Consider the following 18,637-nt stretch of genomic DNA (forward strand, 5'->3'; position numbering starts at 1 on the left):
CTTTTTATTTCTTCCTGTTCTCCCTCCCGTCCCCTCTCCTCTCCTCTCCAGCATCTTCTCTCCCCTCCCCTCTTCTCATCTTGTGATCTCCTGTTCTCTCCACATATCCACCCTGTCTTTGTCTGTCTTCTCTTCCGTCTCCTCTCCTCTCCTTTTCCTCTGCTAACATTTTCTCCCCCCACCTAGAACTCTTTATTCTTCTTCACTTCTGCTTTTCTCTCCTCTTTTTTCCCTGCCTCTGTTTTGCAGATGGGAAGAAGATAGACTGTATCAAAAGGAGCTTCTATTCCCAGTTTACCCAGTTCTCTCTCTCACACGCGCACACACGCACGCACACACACACACACACACACACACACACACACACACACACACACACACACACACACACACACACACACACACACACACACACACACACACACACACACACACACACACACACACACACACACACACACACACACACACACACACACACACACACACACACACACACACACACACACACACACACACACACACACACACCTCAGTATTTTCGCGTAATATTATCAGGCTAATGCATTTCATTTACTCGATCAGTTTCACATTCAGTCCTTAACTCTTAACAGGCGTAAAGTCTATAACATGGCTGTGATAAATCATAATATACTAAGATAATTCATATCGTAACGTTATTTGAGGGGGAGGGGGGGGGGGGGGGAGAACGAAACAAGGTTTGTATCGAGGTCATTCTCGGTTCGCCCCTTATTACTGAAGCAGCGGTTTTTGATGGATGAAGACTGTCTAGGAGTGATGAAGGAAGTAACCTATCTTATAGTAATATCCCCCGGGCCCCCGGCTTCACTGTGTGTGTGTGTGTGTGTGTGTGTGTGTGTGCGTGCGTGCAAAGGTCGAGTGAGCAAGTGACTGTCTCCATCCATGTACATTTATACACACTTTTCTCCACATGCATTACTACTAATTAAAATAATATACCTCTGAAAAACTGGAGGCTGAAACTCACAACAACAACAACAACAGCTGTGGGTGCGGCTTCAGTTCAGGTGGATCACCACCCATCACCATGCACCCATCACCAGGCAAACCAGGCATGGGGGGGGGGGGGGCAGAACACCACCAGCAATCAGCAATCAAAAAGAAATGTTTGGTCAAACCATGTGACTCCCATTGGAAAAGCATTGTGGCGGCCATTAAAATAAAAAAACAACCAAACATTTGACGGTGTTTGATATGTGTGAATGAGGCCTGGGGCCTCAATGCTTTTCCAATGGAAGTCTTGTGGTTTGACCAATGTTTTGTTTTTGTTTGGTCATTTGGTTATTTGGACTTCCATTGGAAAAGCATTGAGGCGGCCATGAAAAACAGACGAAACAGATCATACATGTGTGTATGAGGCCTCAGCGAACGCCTGCTTGCTTTTTCCAAAATTCTCAGTGGTAATTAACTCAGAGAGTGTACAAGATGCAACCAAATCCAGTTGGTTACATTTGTGCACTACGGACAAATAAATCTGAGCATTTTCACTGTGCATATAGATTGAGCAGCTGAATTCAAGGAGAGTCTCTGACCCAGTATTGATTTCACTTAGCTTGTTCAAACCATCTGTAACTTGTGAAGCAGAGCGATGGATACAGTACACTACACGGATGGGAGCAGACAAGTTCAAAGAATGATTGTTAAAAGTCACCGAGACAAACAAGACAAGTTACTACACATCAAAACCCGGAGCGTCAATTTAACGCTGAAAGTGTCAAAACAATACTGCGGTTCCTAGACAAAGTCATTGGCTATTCAGACCATCGGCGATAATTATGAATGAATTAATAAAACGTTCTCCATATTAAGAGTAGACTTAAAACTTTGGTTTTTGATCAAGCTTAGTAAAGGCTGGCTCAGGCTTGCCTTGGACTATAGCCCTTATTTATACAGCTATAGGCACAGACGGATGATGGGAGACTTCCCCCGACTCACGCCTCTCACCCTCTCTCTCTCTCTCTCTCTGTACACATTCATGTCCCATGATCAATGCATGGCATGCTACTGTCTGTCTGTCTGTCTGTCTGTCTGTGCCGTGCCTCTCTCTGTCCGTCGTCTCAACCCGATCGCCCACTAGAGGGGATCGTGTCCTTGCTGCTTGCTTCCTCTTTTAAATGGAGCGCTCTATTAGCAAAGTGTGTATGTGATGAGATAGACCAATGTTTGGCCGCCAGCAACTGCAGCGTTTCCTGACTGAACTTACGCTGCACATTTCATGGTGCTCTTTTAGTGTATACAGCAATAGCCTTTCTCAAGAGACTCAAATTACTTTTAAGTCCCTGCAACTTCATTTTAACATCATGCTGAAATGATTAAATGCTTGGCTTATACTTTAGGGACCAAACAAACCGCAGCATGATTTGGAAATGTTCGGCAGTACAGGTCAAGTATCGTTTGAAGTGGCTGTGTGACGTCCAACAAAGGGGGTAATCAGTTGCTATAATTAGATCTGAGGGGAAATGTACAAATACAAAACATTTTCATGTTGATAGTACATATAGTTCCTCATTTCCTAGTGGAGTTCGGGAGTAGCTCTGTTTTCAGACTGTTTTCACTGAGACCATGCACGTGATGTACAGACCAGTATGATGATGTTTTTTTTCGGCCCTTGTCATAGCCACTTTAACAAGGCGGCCGTAGCTGAGTGGGTAGAGAGGCCATCTGGGAAACACAAGGTCCCCGGGTCGTGCCCCGGTCGCCGCCTATGTGTTGAAGTGTCCCTGAGAAAGACACTCAAACCCCAACTGCTGCCCAAGCGCTGTATTAATAGCTGCTCCCAATAGTTGGGATGGATTCAACAACATTTCATGCATGAAAGAAAATGTAAATATACAGTGGGTCGGGACCAGAGTAGTGTTATTCAACACTCCGGCCGTTGCTTGCATCATGTCATCTGTGGAAGCCAACTCGCACGCTGCCTCATTTTGCCACGGTGTGTGAAACCGTTGACAAACAGGATGCCGGGTCTACAAGCGCTGGGCATGTACTTCCTGTTTCAGAGAGCACACAGACTGTGACGAGGAGGAAGCTCGTCAAGACTGTGACCACAAAGAGTCAGAACGAAACCAGCACTAACTGAATAGAGCAGTGGTTCTCAACCATCTCCTCTCAAAACAGATCCTCGTCAGAACTGCCTGGTGGGATTTCTAATAGGCCCAATTACCCAGAAACATTTTAGGAACAAAAGGTCTTTGCTTTCGCAGAACTCTGGAAGAAAAAGCCTTTGATGATACTGTATAAAAGCAGTCAGAAGGTTGTGAAAACACAACCGACCACTATTATCAAAGCCAGGGACAGACAGTGGTGCACATGTCATGCAGTTGAAAATGCAATACATGCTGGGGAATTGGGAATTGGCTTTACTAAATTGGGACTTGAAGGGGAGAAAAAGTTTCTTTTGTTCTTCTTTTGTATTGAAGGGGCATGTTTTGCACAATAACATAGTCTTTCATTATGTCTGCCCACAATCTCTGTGATTCATACAGTACGTTTGTTTACCTCAGTCACCGATACTAAAATCATTTTTTCTATGAACCTGTGACTTGACACCCATACTGTTATAAAACGAAAATAAAAAAGATTTTGAAAAGAAAGTAAATGCAATACATAAAGTATGCAATAAGTATGCATAAAGTATGCAATGCAGTACATAAAGTAATACATAAAGCAGAATGCAACTCATATCATACAACAAACTGCCTATCAATATATATACCATTTAACCATTATGTTCCAAATCCAATCAGTGGGGCACAATTGTTACTGATAGTTCCCGAAGTCCCGAAATATGTCAAAATAATAGCATATATTAGTATATGCTGTGCTCTTAGTGTACGTGCATATGTGCGTGCATGCGTGTGTGTGTGTGTGTGTGTGTGTGTCTAATTGAGCACAGACACATTCCAATGAGCAACAGAATTTACAGAAGTAATTATTCCATTCATTTTCATGAAGTCATTGACTAAATGGAACCTGCCTAGCCTATAGGCTATTCAATTGGGTTTTCTCTCACAGACCCACTCATAAAAGATCGTTGGGCCTCCGTCGTATCATTTGTATGAATCCATCACGCTCAAGTTTATCCGAGGATTTCTATAGCTTTGGAGCCTCAGAAAACTGAAACCTGCAGCTCCACAAATTGGTATACAATTACCGGCACGCTGCAGCCCCTGGTGGTGAACACACCTAATCCAAGTCAGCGGTGGGTCTTTCTGCTATTTGTCCTAAAGCAAGCAGTGCTATAAACCCATTATGTTATACAGCTTTACGGGGATATAAATCAGCCACAGCTACGAGTCCCACCGGGGCAGAGGAGGGGCTCTATAAAACGTATGTTTCAACACAGAGCCAAGGACAGTGTCGTAGAGAATGTGGGAATATAAAGCTATGGCCCCTCAAGGTTCCATCTGATCACTACAGTAGCGGGGGGGGGGGGTAAAAAAAATAAAAAATAAAGTGAGAAATTCTAAATGTAAGGCAACAACGTGTGCGTGGCTCGCATCCCGTTTGAAAGGCCCTTTAACCCATTCTGACCTGAGATCAGATTCATACGAGGTTTCCACTGGACACACACTGGTCTGATTAACCCATTCTGACCTGAGATCAGATTCTAAAAAATGTCAGTCGTTCTTCGATTTTTTTCAAAAATAGCAGACCTACAAGCTCGTAGCGCGCCACTCGGTGGCGCGCTATGAGCTTGTAGATCTGCTATTTTTCAATAGCTAAAGCATAACATGATGCCAGCACCAAAATGGGTTCCCGTTCAGAATGGGTTAAAGTGAAAAGTGTCAGTGTGTGTTTTGGGTTCATGAGTGGGGCAGGCGGACTGAAGTGGTCGTAACAGTGGCAGTAATCCTAGTAGTAAATGGAATACAGCAGTACAGTAATACTAGTATAAAATACTGTAGTAGTATTGGTCATAAAAGTCAGTGATAGTATGCAGTCAATTTGGTACTAATAGCAATACTGCACTGTGACTGTAGAACCTTAATATTAATAATAATGCTGCTGTATAGTATGGTGCTGCATAGTAGTGGCAGCTAGGACTGATCATTTAGTGCACTGTTAACAGTAGTGAAGGGAATTAAAAATGCTTTAAAATCGCATAAAAGGCATTTTAAATATCAACTCAACTGCCAGCATTTCATTATAGGCGAACATTGCCAAACAAATGACAAAGAAATCATAATAATTATAGTGGAGAATAGGCGATCTATACAAGCTCAGAACACGTCACATCATTACACGCCGCCGGCAAGCGGCACATGACAAATTCTGTATACTGTATAAGCGGCTGAAGTGGTTATTAATATTACAGTATGGTGCTCAAAGCCACACCCCCAGGGGGACTCGAACCCCACAAAGACAATGGGAGTAGTACAATACACTACAGCAGTGGTTCACAAAGTAGGGTCCTTGAGGGAGTTCCATGCAGGGGATCACCATCTAAATGATAGTTGGAACCAAATGGACCCTTATGGGTCTGTAACTCTGAGAGTTAAATTAACATTGACTTCACAATATAAAGATTGAGGTCCCAGAGATGTAAATGCCATTAAATGGGGGTTTAGCGGCCTAATGCATGTCAAACTGAGGGGTCCTTGAAATGAAACGGGTTGAGAATCACTGCTAGAGCTGTAAAGATCTTCTCTTATGGGGGTCCCTGGCATATCTTTTCAAATGGGGGTCCGTGACGTGGGCTAATTAGTGTCAATGTGGGGGTCCTTGACCTGAAGACGTTTGAGGACCACTGCAGTACAGACAGTGTATAGAGTGAATGGGAACAGCAGTTCTACTGTAAGTATACTACAAGTTAAGCTTTTGGCCATGAAGTTCCCAAGCAGCTGGGAGAATCTAATTTATGTGGGGAGCCAGAATGAATAATAACGCAACCCCCGTCCCAAGAGGACAACAGGTGTACTGCACTTCAGCTCAGTTATAGTTCCGCACTGCTCGCTCTGCAGTCGAATATTATGTTTGCACTTGGGACGCTCCCAGGTGTGAATGTGTACTGTACTACAGTGTATGTAACTGTGCATGAAAAGTGTGGTTTTGCTGGGAAAGAAACTGCATATATATATATATATATATATATAAGCATGCTATGCAAACATTATCCAGGAAAACACAAGTCAGACAACAACCGGGAGGCAGAGATTTGTGCTCGACAACATTTCCTCAGTGACTTACTTCCTGGGAAAGAGGGTAGTTCTCTTTCTCAGTCAGTAGTACTGTAATAAAAAAAACAATGCATCCCTGTCATGTCATCATTCCTTATCATCTCTTTGAGATGGACTGAGGCGGCCGACAGGGCCAAAGAAAAATAATTACTGTACAGTAAATTAAATTTGGACACTCTAACATAACATGGATTTGCAAGCATAATATGCATTGATTTGGCGCGTTATTCCATTAGGCTTGAGGCACAGACGCTGTGTAGCAGTAATAGCTTTCTGTGTTTTCCCCCCTCTACCACTCACACACACACACACACACACACACACAGTCACACACACGCACTCACTCACTCACACATGCACAGATATGCATAGAGTAAAGTGAGCGATGCGCTGGGGTGGCGAGTGTATAAGCTGTGTCTAAATGGTTTTCTGACAGCATGAAGCGCGGGGTACATTTATCTCCTCTTTGTGTGTGGAGAGAATACGCCGGTTCGTTTGGAGCGCGCTCATCCATAACCACCTGGGTTTACACACACACACGCAGTCAAATCCTGGGTGTTAAAGGAAGCAAGTGGACACATGTGGTAGGACCATTATGGTTCCGTTTTACACTCTCAGAGATTGATTAACACTTTTTTTTTTACTGTGTACTACTGAAAACAGCCGGAAGAACACAGCCTCTATAGTTTTCATTCTCATGGACATGAATAATAATAATAATTTCACCTAAGAAGCGTTTGTCAGGCGATAATAATGAACAGGTGAATGGATAAATACGGAGGTGATTGCAGGTATGGCAATCGAGGTTGTCAGGGTACAAGTGAATAAATAACCTACAGACGGGTATTGTTTTGTCAGGGTGGATATTACAAGAAGTCATTCGTCTCCATCCATCATTGTCTGACTGTTGTGGGGAAGCAGAAAGTAGGGGACCATACACACACACACACACATCACAGACATTTACAATACCATCCTGATACAGAAAAACACGAAGTGAAACTCGCTTGCGCACGTGTGCACACACACACACACACACACACACACACACACACACACACACACATTTAACCAAATGCAAATAGATAATTATGTAGGCTATGGGAATTCCATCATTTATATGAGTTTATAATCATATACTCAAACAACCACACAGAGAGAAGCGGGTCTTGAGAGGAGATATAAAGAGGAAGTGTGGCAAGGCAGAGGAAATTGACTCATGCAGAAAAGCATTGAACACTTTGAACACAACTAGAAGCCAACTCAAGGGTTTCAGAGATTGTGAAATATACAACATACGGCCTATTTATTCCTACACCTACACACACAATGCATGCATAGTGCTACAAGGTCCAACACATGCATGCTGCCATACTACTCAATATTTTCAACAATATTTTCATGTTTCAATATTAATTAAAAGTACCACTTTGATTGAAATTTGGTACAAGAGCGGGAAGCTCTAGCAGACCACCGCTGTTCTCTCTCTGTTAGAACTTCCAGTTTTGTTGTTGTTTGTGACACCTTATTCATTTTACCACCATAGGGTAAAACTCAGTGAACTTTAAGCTCTAGTTCCCCACTCAGACCAAAATTAATGTTCATCACATGAATACTGACACTGTACATCCCATGAAGACAAATGTTAAGTCATTTTCATTAGGCATATGTGCCCTGTTTAAATTATATATACACACACACACTCCATCCATCATTGTCTGACTGTTGTGGGGAAGCAGAAAGTAGGGGACCATACACACACACACATCACAGACATTTACAATACCATCCTGATACAGAAAAACACGAAGTGAAACTCGCTTGCGCACGTGCACACACACACACACACACACACACACACACACACACACACACACACACACACAGACACACACACACACACACACACACACACTACATGTGCAGTGCTGCACCTGCATGCCACACACACATGCACATTTAACCAAATGCAAATAGATAATTATGTAGGCTATGGGAATTCCATCATTTTTATGAGTTTATAATCATATACTCAAACAACCACACAGAGAGAAGCGGGTCTTGAGAGGAGATATAAAGAGGAAGTGTGGCAAGGCAGAGGAAACTGACTCATGCAGAAAAGCATTGAACACTTTGAACACAACTAGAAGCCAACTCAAGGGTTTCAGAGATTGTGAAATATACAACATACGGCCTATTTATTCCTACACACACAATGCATGCATAGTGCTACAAGGTCCAACACATGCATGCTGCCATACTACTCAATATTTTCAACAATATTTTCATGTTTCAATATTAATTAAAACCACCACTTTGATTGAAATTTGGTACAAGAGCGGGAAGCTCTAGCAGACCACCGCTGTTCTCTCTCTGTTAGAACTTCCAGTTTTGTTGTTGTTTGTGACACCTTGTTCATTTTACCACCATAGGGTAAAACTCAGTGAACTTTAAGCTCTAGTTCCCCACTCAGACCAAAAGTAATGTTCATCACATGAATACTGACACTGTACATCCCATGAAGACAAAATGTGTCTTCATGGGATGTACAGTGTCAGTATTCATGTGATTTTCATTTTCATTAGGCATATGTGCCCTGTTTAAATTATACACACACACACACACACACACACACACACACACACACAATATCTATAATCTCACAAAAACAGAATCCAAACCATGATTTGGATTTTATACTATGTATAAAATTGAGTCAGTTGGAGAGGAGACAGAAAGAAGAATAATCATACAAATTGTCTACAGCTGTTGTGGCATCATGTCAAAGGAGTAAGAGCTTAATTAATGAATCTACTTTGTAACTTAACAGAAATAAATGTAACATTGTTTTACCTTTAGACGAGCTTAAGTTGCAGCAGGTGGTAGCCAGGCAGCAGTGAGTGAGGCAGCAGCAGTTGGTTCAACTTCTCCCTGTCGCAGAAAGAGCAGGAAATGAGTCTGTGGGTGAAATGTGTTGCTGTGTTATGTATGACAAGATGTACTCTAAACTTATGCTCGACGAATGTAGATTCCGTCGTACGACGGTGTCCCTCGCCGAAAATAGCAAATCTACAACAATAAGCTCGCACAGTCACTAAATGTTTCGCATTGTGAGCCGATCTGCCATGTTCAGCACCGGACGCCTTTATAAATTAAGGCATTGTAAATTAAAATATATAATTTGTAATTGCATCCTGTCATCACATTCACAACACACGCGCACATGCACACACAGATGCATGCACACACCGGTTAGTATACATGTCGAGCACCAATGCTAAATTGATTAAACTAACTTCCCTTTAGGTTTACAAGAGGGTTCCAATCATTAAAACATTTAGAGACGTACAAATAGACACTAAAGCATAGCCTATAGCCAAAAATAACAGAACAGGAATTCATCATACATGTTCAACTGCATTGTTTAAACATGACTGAGATAAATAAACTAGTCTAACTAACTAACCGTGAAGGTGAAGCACATAAAATATCGCCATGCAATGATGCAACCAATCAACCAACGTGCTATTTTAAGACCAAACGAAATTGCAATTGTTAACAGTCAATACAGACAGTAATGACAGTCACGGAACTAGTGGCTACACTCACTGTCATAAAGTTTGACAGTAACTTTCGAGCTCCATGGATGGTCTGTAAATATTCTGTGTTCTTTGACCTGGTCTGCCATCTAGTGGAGCCTGAGAGAAAATCGTCACTAAAGGGCAGTGGTACGTGGAAGTTGGAACTATAGTAGGCCTACACAAGTATAATTTTGATACAATACTGCAAAATAGAAATATACTCTGTTAGTCCGGAATTAAAAATGTACTTGAGTGAAAGTACAAAGGTTTTGGCATCAAAATGTACTTAAAAAAGTACCACGGGTAAAATACTCATTGTGCAGAACGTCCTCTTTTACCAGATTTCAATCACAGCACTAATACTGTACTACTACTATGATGATAGCGATTAATATTGAAACAAACAAAATATTGTTAGGAGTAGTGTGCATGTGTTGGAACTGTAGCACCATGCATTTGTTGTGTGTATGTATAGGAATACTAATAGGCTGTAGGCTATGTTGTATATTTCACAATCTCTGCAGCCGTTGACTTCTGTTGTGGTCAAGTGTTCAATGCTTTTTTGCATGAGTCACGAGTACTATTTTCTGTGCCTTACTACACTTCCTCTTTATTTCTCTCTCCTCTCAAGGAGGTGCGTGTGTGCGTGCATGTGTGTGCAACTGTGCATGTGTGCATGCACAACAAGCAATGTACTGTGTAAAGCTTTCAGCTTCTTAGCCCCTGTCAGATTATGCCAAGCTCATTGTCTCTGTAAGGGATTTGTGTGTGTGGGTTCTGTGGGGATGATTGTGTGTATGAGTAAAAAGAAAATGGTCCGCAGAGGGTCGTAAGTCGTTTCATCTCTAATTAACAAGCCAAACACTTCTCTGGATGGCTGATTTAATCGCCGAGACTTATGGTTGTCTTGTCATTGTTAACATCATGTTTGTGTAGCTGTTAATGTCATTAGACAAACTATTTCACTTCAGCTCACCTTTACATTTGAGTCAGAGTTTCGCCTTCCTCGACCCTTGCCCATGCAAAAGGGTGCTTGAGTATTGTTATTCTGCTTTCAAAGGCCAGAAATGTAGTATTGGTTTATTTTCTTTTTTTAAATGCTGTGTTTTGTTGTAAGTAACAAGGCTATGTGACTAACAGTGTCTCCCAAACTGGACTAATTCAATTTAATTTAATTTAATTAATTACTGGACAAATTAAAAGACTTAAATTAAATTAAATTTAAATTAAATTTAATTAAATTAATTACTGGACAAATTAAAAGACTTCTGCAAGTCTGCAAATTAAAAGCATGCTATGCAAAGGATGGAAAAAGAAAGGTTTCACAATCAGCATTATTTACCAATCATTGTGATTAAAGTGCCACAATTCTATAATCTACCTGGATAATAATAACTAACCATTGGATTTACTGTTATATATTCCAAATTGTTCTTTTCATCGAAACACTGTAAATTTAAGTGTTACATTCTGTGGACAGATCCAACAGCTCGTTCAAAATATTGGATTTGACTTTCTCAGACTATTTTAGAGTCTCTCCCTCCCCACCGGTCTTTCTCCTTTTGTCAAATAGAAATAGCAATCTTTTTAATCAGTTCTAATGGTCAAACGTATTACTAAAACATTACAGTAGCTTTAAAGAATAGCTGTTTACTGTTACTTTCACAATTCCTGGTTGTTGACATGCATTTACATCGTTTGAATATTATTGTATCAATGTGATGGGGTGCATGGTCCTGATACAATCTGTTCCTCGTTCATTTGCCAGAGAAGTCTACAGATTCAATTGGGAGAGTGTACACAGGCAAGGCGGATATCCTCACACAGTTAACCACATCAAATGTCGTCCTTAAATGAAAAATTGATGTCCGATGGACGACAAGGACACTGACATGGAGAGCAACAGAAGTAAGAGAAAAATAAGAGACTGCATTCGCCACACTCACTAGATATGTTCTAGTTACGTTCTTAGCTTACGCATGTTTCATGATGAATGCATTTTATATTATGTGATGTATTCCCATGCCTTTTTGTTCTTGCTAAATGTAAATCGCTCTGGATTAAGAGTGTCTGCTAAATGCCTAAATTGTAAAAAATGGGATTATGCTTTATTGTAGTCCCATGTAAATAAACAGAACACTATGCCTTGCCAGTAAACCAAGAGATGATGTTACAGTACCATGATTTTAATGGATGGTGGCCTGTTACTGTGGTGTGGTGGTGATAACCTCAGATCCCATACATAAATTATAGCAGTTCCACCAAAGCCGCTAAACTGAATGAGAAAATGAAGCCAATAAATCAGCACAGAAGCCAGACATATCACTACTATCAGCATGTATCATATTCCACAATAACAAATGAAAACACTTAAAACCATGCCATGCAGTACATTAGTTAGTTCACATATGTGTGTGTGTGTGTGTGTGTGTGTGTGTGTGTGTGTGTGTGTGTGTGTGTGTGTGTGTGTGTGTGTGTGTCTCGACTCAGAGCCTCTGCCTGATGACTCAGTCTCACACTGGAACACGCAAACCTCCATGGCCTGGTTACTGGGGGTCTGTGGAGGTGACACTGACCAAGCAGGGGTCTGGTTTATAACAAATTAGAAGAGTAGTAATTTCCAGTATTCTGGTGGATTTGGGGAGTTTGATACTTGCAGGCTGTACTAACAGAGGGATCCATTAAAAATCTAATTGAATTAAATTACAATATATGAGTGTATATTTACACTGTATGTGGGACTGTAGTTTATCCAGCCATCATATACATAAAGCGAGAGTAACATTCACACTCTCTCATTGATGAGAGAGAGGTCTGACCGGGTTTGACCACTCAAAAATGGTGAAATCCCCCATAAGCAGGAGAAATGCCGGCGCAGGAGACGTGCAGGAGGGTTAGCAGGTATGGGTTGCAGTGTGGAGTTGAACTTTCATTGCAAAGTTTCTAAAAATATCTCAATTTATTGTGTTCTCCCTGCGAGATAATAAACCAGTCAATTGCTCCGTGACCAAGAAGCTTAATGTTGCCCGGTTGATACAGTAATAACGTTCTCTGTGGGGGCTCTGTGGAGTCACATTATTCAACAAACAGTCTAGTGCTACACAGCATTGTTTCTTGTCAAGTGAATTAATTATGTCATTTGTCACAGTTTTTGCGCTATGCCCTGACCTGAAGCTTGGAACAATCGTGTTGGGATTGGGAGAGTATGTTTTTTTTAAACGATTTGAACGTGACTGCCCTTACCTCCCCTAAATACAAACGCAACACACACAATAATATATTATACTCCAGGCATACACACATATGCATTATACACAGGCTAGCAGACTTTAGTACCAGACACAGATTTCAGGTAGAACTCAGTCCAGATGCCCAGTCTACTGGGACATTAGATTCTGTAGCATCTCTTTGTCTAAGTGAGGTTGCTGTAGTAAAACTCTAGATTATCTCTTCCCCTGTTCATATCATATGTGGCTTATGGGGGAGGGGGGGGGGGGGGGGGTGACCCAGAGGTGTCCGAAAGCTGGGGCAGCTCATTCATCAAAGCCAGGAGATGACTGGATGGAATGGTGTTGTCTTTCATCTTCATAACTTTGTGTGCCTTTGATTTAGTTTTTAACTACCAGTACTTATAAACTGGGGTATGATTGTCACATAATTGTACATTTAAACTAGTTCCAAGTATAATCTACACTTGATCCACTGTTATATAGAAGTCACGTAAAGTGTGCTTTCAATGTTTAAAAGGGTGTAAGGGTGGAGAAGGTTCTTGGTTACAAGAGCGGGAAAGTGCTGACTAGCTGGTATAATCCGAAGTTAGGTCTTGGCGATATCTTTAGTTTTAGGAGAGCAAGTTAAGAATGCTTAAATTGCAAGGCTTAGTTTTAGATTCTCATACAGACTAGATTGACAATTAATAATCCGACCGAGGATAGTGCTGGCAAGGTGCCTTATAAAAGGAGGGGATGACGTCACAACTAGGTAGGCGTGACATCAGCCCTGACAGTGTGTGTGTGTGTGTGTGTGTGTGTGTGTGTGTGTGACAGTGTTTTGAAATTAACCCCCTTAATGTCCTCTGTCCAGTGTCTGACAGTCTGTCTTTGAGGGAGATTGACATGAGAGGATTTTGCTCCCTAGGAAAGCTGCAAGCTGCTTAGAAAGCTGAGGCACACACTTAACGGAATTGGGGAGAAGATAGTCTTCTGATTAAGTCGATAGCTAAGCTCACCCGTGGAGAGACTATATTGCATAACACTGTCTGTACAGCAAAATCCTGATGTCAATTTAACACTGAGAGTATAGGGTCCATTTACAGAGTAAAATGAACACAAAGGATTTTACTAGGTTTACCTTTCTTTCTCTTACATTCAGTCAACCGTAGTGGGTCAATCAACACTCCTGAAGACCCCAACCTGTCAATCTCCCTGTCACAGTGTCACAGTGGAACGACGGCCTGGTATGAGCAGAGAAGGGACGTCGAAGATGAGGAGTGACTTGGCTGGCACGTTGGCAAAGTGTCGTGGATGGGAGGAGCCTGGAGAGTCTACTTAAACCCGCTTACAAATGTTAAGGGACAAATAATGCAATAACGCATGAAGAAAGAAGAGAGACACACAGAGAGCGTAGAGGGAGGTTTCCAGGAAGAGGGTTAAGAGGATAAATACCTCAAGAATATCCCAAAGGGACGATATTGGAGACAGAGACGACACAGAACCCTGAAGCAGCATCCACAGGAAAATTACTAAGTACATTTACATTTACTTTGTAGTCAGTCAATTTTGAATTTCTGACTATATTACTTGTAACAGAGTATTTCTATATTGCAGTACTGATACTTTTACTCCAGTACAAAATGTGAGTACTTTCTCCACCGCTGCCCACATTACGTGCAGAACCAGCGTCCACAGGTAGCCTACCTCAGATCCTGGAAGAGGCCCTGATCTGACCAGAACCAGCGTCGACAGGTAGCCTACCTCAGATCCTGGAAGAGGCCCTGATCTGACCAGAACCAGCGTCCACAGGTAGCCTACCTCAGATCCTGGAAGAGGCCCCGATCTGACCAGAACCAGCGTCCACAGGTAGCCTACCTCTGATCCTGGAAGAGGCCCTGATCTGACCCCAGCATGAGCAGTGGCTCCACCACCTCCTGCAGCCTCACCATGGCCGACGTCTCGACGCCCACCAAGGTGACGTTAGGCCCCACCACGCCTCGCAGGGGACCCCCAAAGTTCAAACAGAGGATGACCCGACAGTTCAAGAGCAAGCCTCCAAAGAAGGGGGTGAAAGGGTAGAGAGCTCAAGTTTATCTATACTTCCTGATGGAGTTCAAGATTCAATGCAAAATGTAGTTGCCGTTCCGTCCAGGCATGCCCAAATATGGAGTCATATTGATTGCGGTTCTGTCGATATATATATATATATATTGTTTAATCCGCTGATTCGGGCCACTTCCCACTTGGCGAATCACGCCTGCAGGTCTTCAACGATACTTAGGCTGAGTTCAACTTTGAAGCGGTTCTGGACAAACCCCTACCCGACAGACTTGATGCCAAGGCGACGCACTCCCTCGCGTTGTTTGCAATGCGTGCACCGAGTTTGAAGTCGGTCGGTTGGACGGTTATCGAGATACGTGAACTACAGAATAGATATGCACATATACACATTAGAACAAACACACAATAGCACATTATATTTTACGATGATATGGTCAGGTATCGTAATACTGCATGTTTACTCGTCACACAAATCTTTTCTTTTGGCCCGATAATTATAAAAATACAATTTATTTTGCTTCCTCAACATTGCAGCAGCAATAAGAACAATACCAAGGAAATAATAAAGAATATCAAGAAAACTAGCAAAATATGTAGAATAGTCCTAATCACATAAGTGATTATAATGCATTATAAAATTAAGACTACACACACTAACACGTAGACAGTTAGTGTGTGTCCAGTAATTATGAAGTATTGTTTTATTATTAAGTATTATGATACGGTACTTGAACATGACATTATAAAATATATTGATATTGTTATAACACATTAATACTTACGAGTGCTTAAATGTATAACTTGTTATATAACTGTCAAGTGTTATAATGCATTATAAGTATGTTTATACCTGCCACCTGCTTTTACCACCGCGCATTGTTATCCAGATCAATTCTGACCATGTCTTTGTTGTTCTTTAAAGATTTGGAGATGACATCCCTGGAATGGAAGGGCTTGGCACTGGTGAGTAAAGCATCCTTTCCCAGAACAGTTTTGATCCCTTCTGTTACTCCACGCTGTCAGTAGGCCTACTCCACGTTTCCTACAGTAGATAACTGGGATTAGTTGTCAGGTACTTTTGACAAAGACTTGAGATTTGTGTTAGCTGAGCCTATTGACGGTATAATGTCAGATGATGTGGGGTTTGACAAAGCTGAAATCCCCCGCAAAAATTGTGATATGAATTGTTTGTCACTTGAAAATGTAATTCCCTTCTCAATTGGGGTTCCCCATTTAGGCCTGAGGCCGATTCTAAAAACGCCTCTAAATCCTGACCTAAGGTTTCTGAAAAACATCAAATATTTATATAGCAGAATCAAAATGTTTACATTTTTGAATACTGTACATACTGTACAGAACCCAATATGGGTTCCCGATCTGAGTGGGTAAAACACTAAAATGGGTTCCCGCCCAGAATGGGTTAAGTAACATGCTGTAAATTGTAATATATACAATTCTACACAACAGTGACGGTTGATAGAATATAAATGTTAATATATTAAAGTCTTCACAGTATTACAACGGCATGTGTTCAAAATGTTATCATTTCGTAGACTGTGTCGCTACATTTACACTTTCTTCCCTTGGTCCAGACTACACTGTGGTTTGTCCATGGGAGGCGTTCAGTCACTTGGAGCTGCATGAACTGGCCCAGTATGGAATCATCTAACGATAAGAGAACCCATCACGTTACCCTCCATCTGCATCCTGAAACAGAACCAGAGACTGGACCTCACACCCCACACCTCGCACTCTAATTCAGTGTGACTGGCATGGACATCACACGTTCCACAATAACAATAATGTGAAGCCAGGGCCCTTGGGAGATTCCAGATTTTCACCCCTATTCAGTGACCAGGGGTAGCATGGTGTAGTAAGGGAGCAACTTCCTATGGCAATGTAGCTTTCCAGTGAACGGGTATGAAGTACACAAAAGAACATGCATGGCGAGATTCTCAGGCTTTTAGCCCGTCGCCGCTCAGATGTACGATTATATCATCCTGTATATTTTCATGCAATGTCATTAATCTTCTATTTTATTGTCCCCGAGCTTTAAAAAGAGACGGATTTTGAATCTATTTTATGATTTTGCTGCGATGCAGAAAAGTGTCACAGTATGTACCCCCAGTGTTATACTGGTCTATTTGTCGGTTGTTGCTCTGATTATCCCGTTAGTATTTTTGAATGTAGGTTTATGTTCTTAAAAGTCAGAAAAGTGTCTAATAAAAAGTTAAATCCAATGAAAAGAGCGGATGAGAGATCACCGTGTCATCAAGACTGCCTCGACTCCTGCACTAACTTCACTTTATACTTTATTAGCTCACAAAAGGTTCGAGTGGTTATAAAATACAGCATACATTTTAACATCTACACCTGTACAAACAAACAGCACTGAGTGCAAACGAGACAAAAACGAATGATTTGAGGCGAAATGTAAAAACAACAAAAATAAGTGCACAGGAGGGGATACAGAAAACACTGAAATAGTAAAATGTTTCATTATTATTTTTTTATGTACACATTCAGGTAATCCTGGCATGGTCTATAAATGTCACTGATGGCACGCCTTATCTGGGTCAATTATAAAGAATTTAAACACATCATCGAATACTGTCACTGTTGTGACGTAAATAAAAAAAAAATGTTCACTGCAAAAAGGTTTTAAATTCATAAAATCTTTTTTGGGTCAAGTGTATTTCGCAACATAGTAAAAACTCAAATCTATCTTCGATCTCAGTAGTATATCAAAGTGCAAATATTTTGTGGCGATACAAACTTCTGAAGGTTTGTGTAAAAATGTGTTTAATTAATGGTGCTGATGATAAAACTGGGAATAAATATGCAATAGTGTGTTCCCAAAATCATGTCCCAACACAGTTGTGATTCCCAGGTGGTCTCTGCTATGGTATGTGTGGCTGTAGCCAATTATATCAATCACTCTCCATCAACTTAGCCAACAATGTTCATTTGTTTAATATTTGTTTCAATGGGCATAGCTATTGATTCAGGGGCTGGAGCCCGGCTACCATCAACCAACTCCTCAGTCAGAAACGACAATCATGTGACACAAAAGCACAAATAAGAGACATCCATTACATCCACGTTTTCGTACCAAATAGGAAATGCAACTACTGTATGGGGAATGGGACTAAAACCTTTTGTCGTGTCATTGTTAATTACCAAATCCTTCAAGCCATTAAACTGTCTCCCCATATACACCCACCCACCCCATTCTAAAGCTGAAGAAAAATACGAGACTACGTTAACAATGTAATAAATAAAAGCATCCTCACTCACACAGTGCAAAACTAAACAACATAAGAAAGTGGATGTGCTGACATCAGCTGAGCCAGAGTGCTCTTGAATCCACCCCGTTTAATGGAATTAAATCTATGACACAAACATGAACCTGTGTTTCTTTGTACCCTATGTAACAAGAGCGGCAAGAGCTTTGAGAATGTACCTGGTTTCCAGAGTTGAATTACTTCTGTCTTCTACCACGGGACATAACTTTAGCCATTGCTTCTAAAAGGTGCAGAGAACATTCTTAGAGGACAAGACA

The 18,637-nt window shown here is 41.3% G+C and overlaps 2 protein-coding genes across 2 annotated transcripts in view; one reads left to right on the forward strand and one right to left on the reverse strand.

Annotated features, from left to right (window-relative positions):
* The window catches only part of arhgdig (Rho GDP dissociation inhibitor (GDI) gamma), a 48,202-nt gene extending 39,007 nt beyond the window's left edge, over nt 1–9,195 (reverse strand). The window contains exon 1 of the mRNA XM_080775939.1: nt 9,075–9,195. The gene's annotated coding sequence lies outside the window, so the exon portion shown is untranslated. The remainder of the gene's footprint in view (nt 1–9,074) is intronic.
* A 5,730-nt stretch (nt 9,196–14,925) lies between these two features.
* LOC308324456 (retinal cone rhodopsin-sensitive cGMP 3',5'-cyclic phosphodiesterase subunit gamma) lies at nt 14,926–16,744 on the forward strand (the record flags this gene model as incomplete). Its single annotated transcript, XM_080776500.1, has 3 exons — nt 14,926–15,089; nt 15,998–16,038; nt 16,668–16,744. The coding sequence occupies 3 exons, from the start codon at nt 14,926–14,928 to the stop codon at nt 16,742–16,744; spliced, it is 282 nt and encodes a 93-aa protein (XP_080632626.1).
* Between the last annotated feature and the right edge of the window lie 1,893 nt (nt 16,745–18,637).

This window comes from Protomyctophum bolini (genome assembly GCF_963924005.1).
Source record: "Protomyctophum bolini genome assembly, chromosome: 11".
NCBI classification, from domain to species: domain Eukaryota; kingdom Metazoa; phylum Chordata; class Actinopteri; order Myctophiformes; family Myctophidae; genus Protomyctophum; species Protomyctophum bolini.